Raw genomic sequence first — 18,049 nt, 5'->3', positions numbered from 1 at the left:
CACATAACCAATGTCACCACCCCTAAAATAACTTAATCCTCTAACATGCAGACTGTCTTAAAATAACTGTCACCATCCCCAGTACACATAACTTCTAAGTAGGAACAAGACTGGAATGTAGCTCGGTGATAGCCTTGACAAGTGTGCAGGAGGCACTAGGTTCAATCCCCAGCTCTGGAAAGAAAAACTACCTAGGAGCAAGAGAAATGGCATGGCTCAGTAGCTAAGAGTGACTGCACTGTAAGAATGAAGACTTGAGTTCAAATTCTCACTACCCATGTAAAAATCTGGGCATGGCTGTAAACAGTGCTCTAGGAAGCAGATTGCTAGGGATTGTTGGTTGGCATCCTAACTGTTGGGACTCGACTCCTAGCAGTCTCTGCAGCCATCTCGGGCTATTTACTTGCAGGTGGTACTTTTCCACCCTGACGAGAGACTTGTTTTCCTAGGATGATGTTTTTGCAAGAAGATCACCATAGCTGAACACACTCTGATAACCTCTTGTTCTTCTCAGCCACATCCTGGACTTGTGTTAAGTGTCTCCAGCTGTACTCCCCAGCTTGTGCTTATATATACACCCATAGCTGCCTTTCAATAGATGAGACTTGATTAGACAGGCTGTTTTGTCTTTTATGAGTCTCTTTCCCCTCTGTCCCCACTCTCTCCCTTGCAGACCCCATTGACTGATCCTCAGACCGGGTCACCTACCTGACTCAAGGGAATAAGGTGAAGAATGTCAGAGCAGAATGCATAGTGATAGAATGGGACTTGTGTACACACACATCACACATGTGGAGGAGGCACAGTATCTTTATAGGAGCCAGGCAAGATTCTGCATTCTTGGCATACTTGACTCTTCCAAGATCATCCTATTTCTGTCCCTTGGATCTCTCTTCCACTACCTCTTCTCTCCTCTTCTCTCTCTCTCTCTCTCTCTCTCTCTCTCTCTCTCTCTCTCTCTCTCTCTCTCTCCTCCCTCTGTATCTCACTTTGTGGATCAGGCTGGCCTTGGACTGATAGAAATCAACAGCTGGGATTAAAGGTGTGAGCCGCCACATTTGGCAAGAGCCCCTGGTTTTAACCATGGGCTTGGAACTATGCACTGAAGTTTACTGGGTTCATCTTTGAGTGAAGACAATGACTGCCCCCCCCACCAGAATTCATCAGCAGCTAGTAGTTCAATAAGAAGGGACAGGGCCCCATGAGTCCCTCTCTGATCCACAATTGCCTAGTCACTGGCTCAGATAGTACAAGCAACCACACCTGCTGTGACTGTGTCATGCCCTTGAGATTACAGGCTGTGACTGTGTCATGCCCTTGAGATTACAGGCAAGGTTTTCTTTACTTTTGTTGTTGTTGTTTTAATTTCTTTATTTATATGTATATAAATACAATGTTGCTGTCTTCAGACATACCTGAAGAGGACATTAGATCTTATTATAGATGGTTATGAACTACCATGTGGTTGCTGGGAATTGAACTCAGGACCTCTGGAAGAGCAGTAAGTACTCTTAACCTCTGAGCCATCTCTCCAGCCCCGCCCCCCCCCCTTTATTGTCTGTTTTTTTTTTTTTTTTTTTTTTTTTTTTTTTTTTTTTTTTTTAAAGACCGAGCCTCATGTGGCCCAGGCTGTCCTCAAATTCACTATGTAGTTGAGACAGATCTTGAACTCGATCTTTCTGCCTCCACCTCCTGCTGGGACTACGGGCATGCACTACTATACCCAATTTCCTCTGCCTTTTAAGACTTATTTCAGGAAGCATCACCACCCCCATTTCAGAGGTGGTACATGTAAGAGGAACTTGGATTCTGTCCTTTGTCCTCTAGTATCAAGCCACCCGGTTCTGGGGTGTGCTTCTTAGCTAGGCTGCTCTCACTTTTATGAGCTGGCCCCACCATCAACACATTGAGCTCTAGCCAGATGTTGGCAGGTGGATGTGGAACAACCATCTGGAGAGCTAAACACTTGATAATCCAGCAGAGAAGATGACGGAGAAATACTTAGGATGGTGTGGAGTGGAGCTTGTAAACACTGAGGTATAAATGGCAAAAAGGAAGTGTCTTTATTTGAGGGGGCTATGAGGGACAAGGAGAAAGTGTGGCAGTGAGGCCGGTATAGGATCACAGTGGCTGGGGAGAAGGGAGGGACTCCATTCCCTGGCAGGGTCTGCCGCAGTCCCAGGAGGGGCCATCAAACAAAGACTTTGACGAAGTCTATCAGGCGTGGGTCCTTGTAGAGCTTCTCCTCCAGCGCCAGGTACTTCAGTGGAGCCAGCTCTTTGTGCCTGAGCAGAGTGAGGAAGGAGAGGGTGAGGGATATCCAAGCTATCAGAGTGCTCCCAGAAGTCCTCCCAGTTCTGCCCCTTACCGATTGAGCCGCTGTTCCAAGATTCGGATGCGGAACATGGCCTGAGAGCAGTAGCTCAGGTACAGGTCTTCATCCTCTGGTGTCAGGGTTACCTGGTTCTCCTGGTACCATTGCTGCTTCTTCTGCAGCTCCTGGGTCTCCTGGAAACATACAGAGAGGAGCATGGGGAATGTGTGAACTGATCTGCAGCCAGGCTGTAGGCCCATAGATGGCCAGGCAGCCCCAACAGGATAATGCCCAACTCCAGCCCCCAAGGAAAGGGACAGAATTATAGCATCACAAAATGTCTTGGATGAGAACTGCTGGGGTCCTGGTTTGAAGGACAGCCTGTACATGAAATCAGAACAGGGCCACAACAGCCAGTCAGAACTAGGGCTGTGGTTTAGTGCATAGCCCAGGGTTCCATCCCTAGCAGTTCATATACAAAATTAAAGCCGCTGAGTGTGCTGGTGCACACCTTTAATCCCAGCTCTCTTTAGGCAGAGGCAGGTGGATCTATGTGAGTTTAAGGCCAGTCTGGTCTACCTAGCAAGTTTCAGGCCAGCAAAGGCTATAGAGTGAGACCCTGTCTCATAAAACAAAGCAGGGCACTCCCAGCTCTCCAGAGGACTGGGTTAGATTCCCAAAATTTACATGGAGGCTCAGAATCATCTGAACCTCCAGTCCCAGGGGATGCGATGACCTCTTTTAGCCTCTGAGGGCACTAGACATGTGGTGTACATGCACACGTACAGACAAAACACCCATATACACAAAATAGCCTCATGAGGTAGACATGTTGCTGACATGCTCAGAGACCCCAGTAGCTCGTCTCCAAAAATAAGGGTGATTGTGCCCCATTCCACCCAGCTCTGCTCTGTGTGCTCTGTGCAGACCAAAGCACTGCATGGTAACCACATGGTATGCATCTCACCTGTCTCACAGAAATGGGCAAAGGACTAGGAGCTACTATAATGCACCAACCATCCGCCCATCGATTCACAAACCCACCCATCCACTCCTCTATCCTTCTGCCTGCCCATCTTAGTTATCCTTCCATACCATCATCCATCCATCCATGCATCCATCCATCCATCCATCCATCCACCTATACTCCACCCCTAATCCTCACCACACATCCACCTGCGCCCGCCCACCTCACCCCCACCTAGTTACCCATTCATCCACTCATCCATTTACCCAGCTACCCACCATCCATCCACTCGTACAATAACAAAGGGGAGAAGAAGGAATCAGGTATTTGGAAGCTTCGATTACAGACACACACTCATCCTCTCATCTGCCATTCTCGGATCCATGAGGCACTGAGCAAAGGCCTCAGGTCCCGTTTTTCCTGACTGAGGATGGTGAGGTCACCTCCCCTGCCTGGGCCCTGGCCACACCTTCTCAAAGCGAGCCTGGATGAGGTTAGCCTTGTCGATCAGCCGCTGCTTGAAGTCGCTGAGACACTCATCCTTGAGGCGTACCGCCTGCCAACGGGTTAGCTTCTCGCCTGGAGGGAGCTGAGCCAGGAATGGAGCCAGGTAGTCCAACTGGGCCTCTACCTGCCGCAGGTGCTCCTCATGCAAGACACGCTCCTGTGGGCCAGGGAACCAGCTGAAAGATCAGGATAGCCAGGAGACCTCCCAAGCAGCCGAGTCCACGTGCAATAACAGTACAAAGCCAGGCCCTAAATCCAGGTCCCAGGGTAGGGTTCTTATGAGCCACAATTGCCTCTTTAGCCATGTTTATTCCTTTCTGACATGTAATTCCTGTTTCTGACACGAATTCATCAATCAGTCCGAGCCTTTGTTTCCTCCTCTGAAAACAGACCAGTTCAGGTCTGGAAAGCACATAGCCCAGGCCTGCCAGTCCAAAGCAGGTACTTACAGTGAATGGCAGTGGGCTAGCAATGATTCTGAGCTCCCATTTTTCTCTTTTGCCTGTAAGGCCGGACTTACATGGGGCACACGGGAGCCAGAGAACATGGAGACGTGGGCTGTTGCCCTTTCCTATGGATCCAAGAACATTGCAAAGCCTAGCCTTGCCAGGCCAACTCCAAACTTCTTTAGAGATCTGCACTACTTGGTGAAGAGGGTTTAGCATCGAGCCAAACTGGTCCTCCCACTTGGGAGGGGGAGGGGTAAAGCCAAAGCCCCTGTGTGGCTGAGTCCTGGTGTTCAACCTGTGCCTGAGTCAGTTAGCTGGACTTCCAGCTCAGGTCACAGCCTCAGAGAAAGCCCTGGTAGAGATGGACATGTAGTTCTCATTTTTCCTCCACACAAAGTAGAGACTTTCATTTGGCCATAGCCCTGGGTGAGTATACCCAGCCTGGATCTTAAGTGCTCTTTGGGGGTAATCCATTAACAAGCAGGTGATAGTCAACAAGAATACTCACCTGACATCACCAGTGACTTCATCCCTTACAAAGGGTTGACATCTCCCCTCAACATCCCTTACAAAGTGTTCCCATATCCTCCCTACCCTGGAGGCAGGGCTCCAAGGATGGAGACCTAGGAAGAGCAGGAAGACTCACCATGGCCTCCCGATATTCTTTGCTCTTCTCATTGCGCTTGGTGTCATAGATGGAGATGGTCAGCGTATGTGCCTCCTCCTCCTCTTCACGAAGCTTCAAGATCTCCAGCACCTTGATTGGACATCATTGAGGATATGCATCATGAAGGCCCTCTCTCTCTGCCACCTCTGCTGTCTCGTAGGACCTTACCTCCAGCTCTGACTCCCAGGCCTGATGTCGGGACAGCTTTTCTTCATTCTTCAGGTGAATCATGGTCTCATACTGGTAGAGGAGTTTCTTGGTGTGCTCCATTGGCTCTACCTGAGACCAGAACCACCACAGTGACAGGGAAGCTGCACCAGGGCAGGTCTAAGGACCACTTGGTTTAAATCTACTCCCTTTTTCTAGCTGTTTGATCTCAAGCAAGGTGCTTAACCTCTCCAGACCTCAGGATCCTTCTCTACAAAATCATAGTAACAAAGAGGGACCAAAGAAAGGTGCAGAGGGGCTTATGGTTATGCTGTTAGAATAGGAAGGCGAGACCATCCTATATTCTAAAGCATGAGAATATCCTGCCACCTTCAGGATAGGTCCCTGGGATCTGGGGTCTAGGTTCCCCAGAGGTGCAGATAGGGACCATGAGGAAGTCTCAGCTGGCTGGGTTTTCATTTTGGTGGAAATGGGATGGTTTTCAGAGCAGCTACAAGAGAAAGATCCTCAGATGGGAGCTTTGCGTGTTACCAGGGAAAGAGATGGGCTTCCCAGAGGAATCTTAACAGAAATCCCTCTTAGGGTTTCTCAAGTTACCTGAAGATGCTTGCAGGCACAGGTGTTAAAGTATGTCCCCATCCATTCAGTGTGCCATGTGGTCACCAACCCACCTCGTAGCTGATGCACATGTCTGGTGTCATGATGATCTTGTTTCCCTTGCTGTCAACCTCCATGCGCCGCAGGAACTCTCGCTTGGATGCGGTGATGTAGTCGTCGCGGCAATGGTAGCGAAGCTGGATGCGCTCCTCCGCTATCAGAAACACGCGCTCTGCCACATCCTCATCCGCAGGTTTCGCTGGGTTGCGGAAGAACCGCTCTGTGATTTTCTGTGTGGCCAGAACATGCAGAGGAGGGAGGGGGGTTTCTGTGCATGCTCTGTGTGTATAAAGGAAGGACTCTCAAGACCCACGAGTCCAGGGGTACAAGTTGTTGATCTGCCCTTTCTGCCAGACCATGGAGTCTATGACCCCTGTGGGTTCTCAGGACCCAGCTTCACATGGTGTCGGTCCTTTCTCCAATTTCCTCCACAAGACTCTGCTTGTCTGCTTCTAGAGGTGAGGAGCTCTCCACCTCTCCAGACAGCCTGTCCCATTATCAGATAGCCCTTACTATGGCAAGGAGGATCTCAGGTGTGTGGCCAGGAAGTTCATTGCCGAGAACTTTGTAGCATCTTAGAGGAAACAAAGCTCAATTTGTTTTTCTGTCTCAAATCTTGGGCTCACTTGAACTTGGACCTCACTGGTTTGGCTTGACTGGCAGGCCAACAAACCCTACATTTGCCTCCCTGGTACTGGGATTGCACATACGAGTCATGGTGCCAGGCTGTTTTCATGGGTGCTGGGGAAAACCCAGGTCTTCGTGCTTAGAAAGCAAACTCTTTACTGAGTGAGCTATGTCTTTGGCTCATTGAGATAGGAGTTCATGTGGCTCAGCCTTGCACTCAGCTGAGGGTTGCCTTGAACTCTCCACTCTTCAGCTACCACCTCTCAAGTGCTGGGATTAATTGTCTAGCTATGAATAAACCTACTAGTCCACAGTAATATCGGAGAGAGGTCACTTGAGACATTTTTAAGTTTCTTTAGTTTCCCGTATTTCCAGATGTCTGGTTCTTACGTGTGTATTTGTTCATTACAGTGAGGAAACCGTGCTTCTTTGTCTAGTGGGGTTAGGGATACAGCTTGGCTCTAACAAGCCCAGGGGTCTGCATTTGTTAAAGTGGTTGCTTCATGTTTAGAATCCTGGCAAAATTACAGGCATTAATAATCATCCCAGAGTCAGGGCTTCCCTGATTCTGAGGACCCCTCTATCTGCCAGAGAGGGTGGGCAGCCAGTCCCCAGCCCAAATGTACTCTCACCACCATGGGCCTCGGGTTGGACTCCACACTGTTCTGGGAGAGCTTCTTGACTCTGGGTCCAAAATTGGTGTGTCGATAGGCGAGGAAGTCTGAGCGGCCTTGATAGTACTCAGTCATTGTCATGGGTGTCTCCTCCCGCTTTACCAGGCCATCCACACGGATCATTTTATAAAACTCCATGACGCGGTCCATCTCAGGTAGCATAGACTTATATGAGTGCACTGAGGGGGGCAGGGCAGAAGGGGAGAGGGGAGGGGTTGAGTGAACATCAAGAGCTGTGGCAGCTGGCTCTGTAACCCAATCCTAGGCCCAGGGAGACGGATATTCTGAAGTATACATGAGTATCAGTCGTGTACCCAACCCCCACTATCTGGGCATTCCAGTTACATCTAATTTTTTGTTTTTATAAACAACACCATGATGAACAACCATAGCATGCATTTATTGTTCTTGCTCAGCCTTTACTAAGAACATATTCTCATCAGAGGAATTACCCGGTCAAGATGTGCTCACATTTTAAGACCATTAATATTGCTGTTTAGCAATGGAACATGGGGCCTCAGACATGCTAAGCATGTGTCCTACTACTGAGCTACATCTCCATATTATTAACATATTTAGCTCAGTTAGTCTTAAGAAAAGAGGGACTGAGCCGGGCAGTGGTGGCACATGCCTTTAATCCCAGCACTTGGGAGGCAGAGGCAGGCAGATTTCTGAGTTCAAGACCAGCCTGGACAACAGAGTGAGTTCCAGGACAGCCAGGGTTATACAGAGAAACCCTGTTTCAAAAAAACAAAAAACAAACAACAACAACAACAACAATAACAACAACAAAAAAGAAAAAAGAAAGAAAGAAAGAAAGAAAAGAAAACAGGAACTGTTCGAAGACAGCCTGATCTACAGAGTGAGTTCCAGGACAGCTAAGGCTACACAGAGAAAGCCTCTCTTGAAAAACCAAAAAAAAAAAAAAAAAAAAAAAAAAAAAAAAAAAAAAAAAAAGAGGGACTTGCTTGCTGATATCCATAAGGAATAACTTCCTGCTGCTTTCTGCCCCCGGTACACATATCAGGTTAGGACCATTTACTCCACATAGGTTATGGCATGGTCCCTTCTTGGTTTAATCTTGAAAATTTCAACTCCCAAATGTGGTTGGTGTCTTTCCATGTGTGTGTTGGCTCCAGACTTTTCTCTGCTGAGGTCTGGGGTAGAATGTGGATTTCAGGAGGCATATTCTTTCTTTCCCCACTTCCCAACCTCATGGGCCCCCTAGCCATAGAGCCAGTGGCCACTCTGCTCCTACATTTGCCTTCTTGGTGGTGCTGGCTGGCTTTACTGCCCAGCATTCTTAGACCCTTGACATGGGACCCATCTCACGTGCCATGATCCCAGGCACAGAACAGCGTGTGGCCCTGGCTTTGACTTTCCTAGAGAGCCGATGGCTGTGGTGTCTTCCTTTTCTGAGCTTCCTTAGCTGTTTGCACACCACCTTATCTTACATAGTCAGAGGTAATGCCCATGCTTGCCACCTAAGAACCTCGGTGATGCCTATCATCCGTTCTTCCCATCTGTGTCATCATATGTAAACACCCCTTCCCCATGGCTCTTGGTCCGCCCAGCCATGGAATCCACATACCACACAGAGCTTGGGGATGGCCTGGCTTGAAGTAGTCCACGTGCAGGCCTGTGGTCTTGTTTATATGCTTCAGCTCCAGCATATCCTCCCGGTTCTGGTACCACTCCTTTATCTCCAGAACCTTTGTGCCTGTGGGGACACAGGGACGGTTGCTGCAGGTGGGCCAGCTCCTCTGGCCTCTGCCACACAGACATTGAAAAAGTAGAAGTGATTTACCCAGAGTCACCAAGCACGGCATTTGGTTGTTCCCCAATTCCATGCCCCCAAGGTGTCTTACACTGTTGGTCCTCGTAGGTGGTAAGGCGACACACCAGGCCATTGTTGTTGAGGTATGGGGACCACTTCTCCAGCTGTGCCCTCTTGTACTGTATCACTTTCTTCCCATTGGGGCAACGGGTCTCAAACTCTGTGGGTGTAAAGGGAGCTGGGGTCTTTCCTTCCGCCCTTCCTGAATGCTCATCCATTGTCTGCATTGCCTATAAAGTGCCTCCAGGCCCAGAACCAGTTCCGAGGAAGAAGAAAATACTTACCAGTGCTGGCTTCAATTCTTCCCAAGGTATTCTTGGGCCAGCCAGCATCCCAGAGTTACAGAGAATCATATCTGTGGTCTAGCCACTCCTTTCCCCTGCCATGCCTTCATCACTGAGAACAATGTGCTAGAATGACATCTGATCTTTCAAAACCCAGTCCCAAGGACCACTACCTCTTAAGACCCATTTTGCCTCCATCCCGTATTTAGGATGTAATGGGTGCTCCCACCCCAGTGTTCATGCCCACTTCTGTAGCACTTTGCCACCTGCTGGAACAGCCTATGCCCTTCTTCTGATCTAGGCATTTCCAGGTGGACATATGTAGACACTGGGCAAAAGATAGCCCAGTCTCTTGCTTTCTTTGTCTATTTTTTTCCTGTGGCCTGGCCCCACTGCACCACATAGTCCATGTTCTGCCCATGGCCTCCTCTGAACAGAGGATCTGGGGAAGGGAAGAAAGAGGCCATGTCCCGGACCTTGGTGCTCATGATGTTAACAGTCCAGTTGTGTGCCAGAGAGTGTCAGGCTCTGGGCACAGAGCTGGGAGGGTGTTGAGGGGGGGTGGCAAGAAGGGCCCAGGAAGCCTCTCTGGCTTCTCTGCTGAGTTGTAGGCTGAGAACCAGGGGATGACAGAGACCTTCTGGGGTGATCTCAATCTGGGAGACCCACGAAGACGGCATGTCAAAGCTCTTATCCTCCTCTTCTTTGCCCTGTGAGGAAAAGAGGTGGTTGCTAGCCAGGGCCTTGGAGCAGAGGCCGTGGCACAGCTCTGCCCCTAACCCCAGACCCAAACTTGCTAAGAGGGCTGTCAGTTTCCCCGGAAGAACAAGAGGTCAGAAGATGACCCAGAATAGGGGAGGAGAGGATAGGTTTGGGTGGACCCCTATTCCCTGCTTGCCTGGTCTAAGACGGGTAGCACCTGCTCTCATACCTCACCCGTCCAGCCAAACCACCTACAGCCATGATGGCTACTCAGAGAGGGGATCCTGAGTCAGAAGGAGCCAAACCTTTGTACCTAGTACCAGGTAAGGAGGGCTGGGTAAGTTTTTCATCCACTCTAAGCCTAGATTTCCTTAGCTGTTAACTGGGCCTCTTGGGAGGACTAACGGATGTTGTGAATAAGTCTTGGGCCCTGCATGGCTGTTCTTCCCTGGTCTGTGAAATAAGGCCTGGCCTAGACAAATGATCCTCAAATGAAGCTCAAGATTTTCGGTGTGTACGTATACAATGTTCAGACCTTGGATGCTTGCTCATCTAATTGTGAGTTAGTCAGCAGTGGACAATAGCAACTTTTTTTTTTTTTTTTTTTTTTTTTTTTTTTTTTTTTTTTTTTTTTTTTTGAGACAGCACAGGAATCCCAGGTCTGGTCCTACAGCTGGGTGCTGACTCTCAAGATGTATTGTCTGTCCATGTTTGGAGGGACTAGGTAGGGTTCTCATTCCAGGGATGTGACAGGACTTCCAGAAGAAGCAGACTCCTAGGTTTAAGGGTACATATTGCTGGTCTATGTCCTACAGCCAGCAGGGTCACCAGTGCTCAGAATTGAGGAGAGGGAGAACAGGGTGGCCTCATGCATTCTTAGGCAGCCTTCAGAGCTGAATAATCACCACTGAGAACCCGGATATGCAGCTCCTAGCTCTCTCACTAATTGGGTAGATCCTTTGGTGTCTCATTTTGCCCTGCTGTGTATGAGTTGTCCTCGGCTACCCAGGAAGCAGAGATTTAAGTGAGTGAACTCAGCTTCTGCACCAGAAACAGAACCTGTCCCCGCAGTGTTGCCTATTTATATGGGCTTGCTCGACCTACCTCTAAAATCATATGCTAAAGCCCTCACCCCCAGTACCCATGAATCCAGTTGCAATTGGAAGTAAGGTCTTTACGGGTAAGGCAGTGGACTCTAAGTTGGGCCTTCAAGTGGTCCTATTACAATATGCTAAGTGTTCTTCTGAGGCAAAGGAATTAGGACACAGATTCATTGAAAGGGGGCCAGATAAAACTGCAGTGCTCATGGCCATCAGCAAACCCAGAGGATTGTGGAAGAAACCAGCCCTGCCAGCACCTTTGATCCTGAATTTCTAGCCTCTGGGAGTGTGAGACTTAAGAGTTTGTAGTACTCCCTTTATGGCAATGCTAGCTGACTGATACATCTATCATTGTTGCTATGGATACCAAACACAGACTTGTGACCTTCACCCTCATTTTACATGTAAAGGAGGCATGGAAGACTCCCAAAGCAGGGGGAATTTGTCTCCTAGTCTCTCATTCCTCACACAGGTCCCCATGCAGGAAGTACCCCACCAGCACACACATACACCCATTGTTGAAAGATGACAGACAGAAGGCTAGTGAGGGGGTACCTTAGGCCAGTGACTAAGGAGGAGCCAGCAGAGTGGACCCTGAGGTTCCCACTCCAAAGACATGGTCTCTCTAAGGAACAGTCCAAGTTTGGATCACGGCTCCAGATGGGAGAGACTGAATTCAAGTACTGTCTGTCCCCTAACCTACTGAGAGGTTTTGGGATGATCACTGGATATGCCTAGGCCTCTGTTTTCCCATCTGTAAAATGAGAACTCTACAGACCCCTCTACTTTGAAGAGTGTATAACTGATACATTTGGAGTCTCCCCCTACCCCCATGCATGCACATGTTTGCAGGTATGTCTGTTAGGCTGCCTAACACAAAATGGGGTAAAGGCCCTCGACCCACTCACATGCTAGCACTCACCAGCTCTTCCATTTCATCATCATCATCCAGCCCTTCTTCTTCCTCCTCAGTCAAGGACAGGTGAGGCTTATCGGTCCCCAAGAGCATGTACTCCCACCTCACCGGATCTCCCAGGTCGAAGATCAAGTCCTGATGGAGGGGGAACCAACTGAGTGTATCCCCTGGATCCCATGACTATGCCTGCTTCTAAAGGGCAGTGGCTATTCCCTGAAGCCATCAGGAGCTGTGTAGAATGTCAGCTCTATCCAGTCTCTAAGAGTCCATCCACATTCTTCATCTCATTAGGGAAACTGAGGCTCCCACTCCCATTCCATCATCCTATTTCTCAAGGAAGAAATCCTACAGCATGTCCAGAAGAGATTTGTCAGTGCTCCCTGCTGGAGACAGTCTGTATGTGAAGACAGTTGTCACTTCGGAGCATTTCTGAGCAGGAAATGACTGGTTTAATGTGAGCCTCCTTGTTTTTTTGCTTTTGTTTTTGTTTTCTCCCAGCCAGGGAGCCAGGAGACAGGAATCAGGAGCCAAGTGCTACTCGGGACTCAGGAGGATATAGGAGATCTTAGAAGGAACCAGCCCTGCCAGGACCTCAGTCCTGGATTTCTAGTCTCCAGAACTGTAAATCAAAGTATTTTTGTTCTTTAAGTTCCTAGCCTGCAGCACTTTCTGATGGCGGGTACAGGTGCCAACCAAGGGGTTGGGGGTCCACTCTACATGCTCTCCTTCCTAGGATCGTCTCCCAAGGCGACATGCTTCACAGGGAGATCAAAGCTTGAAGAAAAGGCGCTCAAAGGAGAGTGAGCATCCAGCCATTGGGAGGCAGCCCTGGTCCTGTGTTCACTGTCCTGTCAGGTCCCAAGAGGCCTCCTGTGGATTGTGGCCTACTTGGTCGTAGGGAAAGAGAGGTAGACATAGCAGGGGGAAGGAACGGAGGAGTGCTTCTGGATAGGCAGTGACTGAGAATAAAGACTAAAAAGGGGAGGAGCTGACCTGCATGGATGGTCACATATCATTTACTCTTTGCTTAGGCCTGTCACTTTTATAAGGGCAAGTAGTAGTTACATATGCTTTGCTGCTTCAACGCCAAGTTCTATTCCTAGAGAAAGTGGAGAATGGGTGGACAGTAGCTGCATCCCATGCTCCCAGGGCACTGTACCAGGCAGCCTCTATAAGAATGCTGCCCCATTCCCCAAACCCCCAGTGCCAATGCAAGGTTCTCAGAGGGAACAAAGCCCAGGGCTATTTTAGCAGTGTCCATGCTGGCTAGTGTCATGGCCTCTTCTTCCCTACCCTTATGTGGTGACTCAGTACTGGCTGCCTGGCCTCATTCCTGCCTATCATAAATGTCCTTCTCATAGCACCAGGGTGGTGTGCACTGGACAAGAGGAGGACCTGAAGGATAGAGGAGTGGATGAAGGATCACAGCCAACTCTGAAGGGCCATTATCCTTCTGGGATACTACTCTGCATCATCTGTGTGGTAAGGTATAAGCTTCATTAATCTGGGTGTCTGTCATATGAGGAAACAAAGCTGGCACTTGTGAAATGCCCAGAACCGATCACAAGCACATTCTGAGCATTGTTTCTCTGGGAGGGAAACAAAGGCTGAGAGGCCCTGGAGTTAAGTAGGACGCTGAGACAGATATTTCTCTATCCCATTCATTCAACTTCCTTCCACGCACACACTCAGAGTTTCTGGCCACCTAGTGGAAGCATATTCACCCTGTCTGGCTCCCAAGGGGCCCCAGCCATCCCTTGGACTTTGCACAGGCACATTGCAACAGGTTCTATCTAGTCAGGAATAGGGGACACTGGGCGTAACAACAGAGCGCAGGACTTGGAGGCCTGAGCCCCAAGTTCAGTTCCAGTGGCTTGTTGCTTTTCCCTTCCACAAATGTGCCTCATGGTGGAGACCTGGTCTGTGTCATCTGCTGTTTGTTACTAGGCCAGGTACAGGGTCTGGCACACAGCAGAAGCTTCATGGAGAGAATTGCCACTTTGCCATGCTAAATGACCCCACCAAATGAGTTAGAAATATCCTCCCATATTTCTCTTCTGTCAATCCACATTTAAACATTTCTTCCCCACAAGTACACCCACAAGAGTGGGCATGGTGGTGGACCTGTAACCCCACACCATTCAGGAAGCTGAGGCAGGAGGATTGTTGAGTTCAAGACCACCCTTGGCTGTAAAGGAAGATGCTCCTTCAGAAGCAAACATCAAACCCACAGTAATTAAGAACTGTGCTGGGATGTCGCTCTGTGGTAGAGGGCTGGGTGAGCCCCAGGTTCCATTTACTACTAGGGGGAAAATTAAGAAGCAAACATTCATGAAAAGAGAAAACTAAAAGGTGTTTATGGTCAGGGGAATGTTTCTCCAGGCAGGGGTCTGAGGCAGTTAAGAAGAGCTTTGGGGAGGGGTGGAGATGTAGCTCAGTTGGTAGAATGCTTGCCTAACATACATGAGGCCCTGGGATCCATCCTTGGAGCCACATAAACTAGGCATGGGAGCACATGCCTATAATCCCAACATCTGGGAGTTGGAGGCAAGGAGATCTGAAGTTCTGAAGTTCTGCAGCTCAAGGCCATCCTCGATTATACAGTAAGTTCAAGGCTAGCTTGTGCTGCCTCTCCTTCAGAGAGGAGGAAGAGGCAGAGGAGGGGAGGAAGAAGGGGGAAGGGGAGGAGGAAAATAGAGGAGGAGGAGAAAGGGGAAGGAGGGGAAGGGAAGGAAGGAGGAGGAAAAGAAGAGGACTATGGGGGAGGAGGAGAGAATGCAGAGGAAGGAAAGGAGGAGAAGGGGGATGAGGAGTAGAGAGGAAGGAGGAGGAGGAAGAGGAGGAAGAAGAGGAAGAGGAAGAAAAGGAGAGGGAGGAGAAGGAGAAGGAAAGGAGGAGAAGAAGGAAAGGAGGAGTTTAACCACAGTACTGAGGGGCAGAAATCAGAATGTGGATCCAGGCTCTGCACTGGGACTTTGATGAACCACATCAAAGGACTAAAGAGAACAGAAAGGTTCAGGTAATTGCTAGATCTTCCCTTTTCCCACTAGATTTTCCAACATCTCTGCAGGAGGTTAGACATCCAATTATCTCTAATTTTTTTCATATGTGGTTTTTAGTAACATAGACACATGTACGCAGGGGAAATGACAATATGCACTCACAAATGAAAAATTATAATTCTCTGATGGGGTCTTACTGGGTATGCAAACCACACTTAGGGCAGGTCCATGCCCAGCAGTAGATGGCCAACACAAAATGAACTCAATGATATTTTTGGAAGGTTTTTTTTTGGTCTCACAATGATTTGTCTTTTGTTTGTTTGTCTGTTTTCTTGTCATTGTTGTTTTGGCTTTTTAATATTATAGGTCTTTGCTTATACATTATAGTTTCTGGTTTTCTGTTTTTATGGGATTTCTGCATGTGTAAATGTGTGTATGTGTTTGTGTATGTTTCTTGTGTTTTCCCTTTCTGTTTTGTTTGTTTGCTTTGTCTTTTGCTGGTTTTATAGAGAAAGGGTGTGGATGTGAGTGAGTGGGGAGGTAGGCAGGATTTGAGAGGAATGAGGGGAGGGGAAACCATAATCAGAATATATTGCATGAGAAATGTTTATTTTTGAGATGGGATCTTTCTATGTAGTCCTTGCTGTCCTGGAACTTGCTATATAGAACAAGCTAGCTTTCAACTCAGAGATCCTCCTGCCTCTGCCTCCTGAGTGTTGCCCAGCTTAAAAATCTATTTTCAATTAAAAATAAAAAAACTTTCAAATTTGAGGATGTATATAGAAAAATAATAGCTATGAACTTGACTTATCAAAAACCATCATAGTAAGTGGTCTAAGCACTACAACCAAGAGGCTGAGACCAACAGAATAGACAAAGAGCCAACAATGCACACTAAACATAGAAAATGCAGAGTTTTGTTTTAAAAGACAAAGGTAGCCTTGCTAACATAAACCAAAAGAAAGCTGAAGAAACTATATTTATGTATTATAAACAAATATCAGGATTAAAAATATTGAAGGGGAAAGATGGGCATTTATAATACAAGGGGTCCGTTTATCATGATGACGTAGAGACGTGGTCATCTTAAATGTATATTCATTATATTACATATTTCTAGAATAGAATAGAAGAAACAAAGAAATCCAACAATCTGGGCTGGAGAGATGGCTCAGCGGTTAAGAGTGCCAACTGTTCTTCTGAAGGTCATGAGTTCAAATCCCAGCTACCACATGATGGCTCACAACCATCCATAATGAGATCTGATGCCCTCTTCTGGGTTGTCTGAAGATAACTACAGCAAGTGAGCGAGCGGGGCCGGTGCGAGAAGAAAAAGTGTCTGAAGACAGGTACAGTGTACTTACATATAGTAAATAAAATAAAATAAAACAAAGAAATCCAACATCCTAATCCAGTATGTGGATAACATCAGGAGCTTTAGAATATAGAAAACCAGCAAAGAAGACCAGAGAAGAATTGAACGGACTTGTGGTGATTAACATTCAACAGAACCTTCTAGTCAGCCTCAAAGAATAGTCATTTTAGTCAAATTCAAGGAACATTTGAGAGGCAGCATAAGCTGGACCGAAAACCAAGCTGTAAGAAGATAGTGGGGGTTACATGGTAAACATTCTCTAAAAACCACATAATTAAAACCGAAATAAAAAATAGACAGATCGCCAGGCAGTGGTGGTGCATGCCTTTAATCCCAGCACTTGGGAGGCAGAGGCAGGCAGATTTCCGAGTATGAGTCCAACCTGGTCTATAAAGTAAGTTCTAGGACAGCCAGAGCTATACAGAGAGACCCTGTCTCAACAACAAACAAACAAACAAACAAACAAACAAACAAAAGATCACTGGGAAATATATCTACACATCTATAAACAACACTTTTTTTTTGGGGGGGGGGGACAGGCTTCTCTGTGTAGCCCTGGCTCTCTGGAGCTCCTTCTGTAGACTAGGCTGGCCTCAAAAGATTTGCCTGCCTCTGCCTTCCAAGTGCTGGGACTTAATGGGTATGTCACCACCATCTGGCTGAAACACCACATTTTAAAATGACTCATAGATCAGAGGATAAAGGAAAAGGAAAAAGAACTTTGAACTGGAAAAAAAGTGGGGAGGGAGTCCACAGGCTATTGAAATGTGCAGGATTCTAGGAGTAGCTCTCTGGAGTGAAATGAAGGTCTTTACTAGGAAAATAGAACCAGCCAGATTCATTCCTTCAGTTTCCACCTTAAGTGTGGGGAGCTGCAACTGCCACCATATATATGTGTGTGTGTGTGTGTGTGTGCCACCATATATATATATGGTGGCAGCTGTATTTATATATATATATATATATATATATATATATATATATATATATATATATATATATATATATATATATATATATATATATATATATATATATATATATATATTTAACACCTGGTCTCCGGCCAGAGCAGAGAGCATTGATAAACAAGTCCTTAGTTGGAAAAGCTGAGTGCCTCCAGTTTGTGATGCAAGCTGGCATGATTTCTCGTAGCCTATTATGCTTTGCCACGTAGCCGATGCTGATTGGGACCAGGGAAAGTATTTAACCCATAAGGGTTGGGGGCTGGATATAGATAGGAGTAAGTATGTAGATATAGAAGTAAGATGTAGGAATAGAAGTAAGATGTAGGAGATAGAAGTAAGATGTACGTAAGAATAGGAGTAAGTAAGATGTAGGGAATAGGAGTAAGTAGGAAATAGGAGTAAGAAAGAAGAAAGAAGTAAGATGTAACTAGTAAGATGTAAGAAGAATATATAGAAGAATATAAGAGAAACTAGCAAAGAAAGAAGAAAAGATGACTAAACTGCTTGGAGAAGAGCTTGTTGTTGCCTCCTTATTCCCGCTGGATGGAAAGGCAGCCGACACTTAAGAAACTAATCAATAAAACAAACATTAGGAAATAAGGATCAGAGCAAAAACAAACGAAACAAAGCTACATTGGAAAAAAAAATCAACAGAACCAAAAGCTGGTTTGTTGACAATTCCAACACTATTGAAAAGCCTCTAACCAGGTTCATTAAAGGAGAAATATCTCCATTATCAGTGTCAAGACTGAGAGCAGTCTAAAATATTAAAAGAAAAATAAGGAGCTATTAACATTTTATAGCAATAATTTAAAAACTTAAATGAAAAGGACCA

General features: G+C 47.1%; 1 protein-coding gene across 1 annotated transcript in view; it reads right to left on the bottom strand.

Moving 5' to 3' along the window:
- Positions 1 to 2,044: 2,044 nt before the first annotated feature.
- Positions 2,045 to 18,049, bottom strand: part of Drc7 (dynein regulatory complex subunit 7) — a 25,359-nt gene continuing 9,354 nt past the window's right edge. Inside the window, exons 8-18 of the mRNA XM_031340945.1 lie at positions 11,876 to 12,004; positions 9,789 to 9,861; positions 8,899 to 9,027; positions 8,622 to 8,750; positions 6,989 to 7,209; positions 5,744 to 5,959; positions 5,073 to 5,183; positions 4,884 to 4,994; positions 3,751 to 3,945; positions 2,369 to 2,508; positions 2,045 to 2,285 (exon numbers count right to left, since the gene is read on the bottom strand). Of these exons, the coding sequence (XP_031196805.1) occupies positions 2,192 to 2,285; positions 2,369 to 2,508; positions 3,751 to 3,945; positions 4,884 to 4,994; positions 5,073 to 5,183; positions 5,744 to 5,959; positions 6,989 to 7,209; positions 8,622 to 8,750; positions 8,899 to 9,027; positions 9,789 to 9,861; positions 11,876 to 12,004 (1,548 nt within the window). The 3' untranslated portion in view covers positions 2,045 to 2,191. The remainder of the gene's footprint in view (positions 2,286 to 2,368; positions 2,509 to 3,750; positions 3,946 to 4,883; positions 4,995 to 5,072; positions 5,184 to 5,743; positions 5,960 to 6,988; positions 7,210 to 8,621; positions 8,751 to 8,898; positions 9,028 to 9,788; positions 9,862 to 11,875; positions 12,005 to 18,049) is intronic.

The sequence above is a fragment of the Mastomys coucha genome, unplaced genomic scaffold (genome assembly GCF_008632895.1).
Source record: "Mastomys coucha isolate ucsf_1 unplaced genomic scaffold, UCSF_Mcou_1 pScaffold22, whole genome shotgun sequence".
In the NCBI taxonomy this organism is placed as follows: domain Eukaryota; kingdom Metazoa; phylum Chordata; class Mammalia; order Rodentia; family Muridae; genus Mastomys; species Mastomys coucha.
This window is presented reverse-complemented; position numbering and strand designations above follow the sequence as displayed.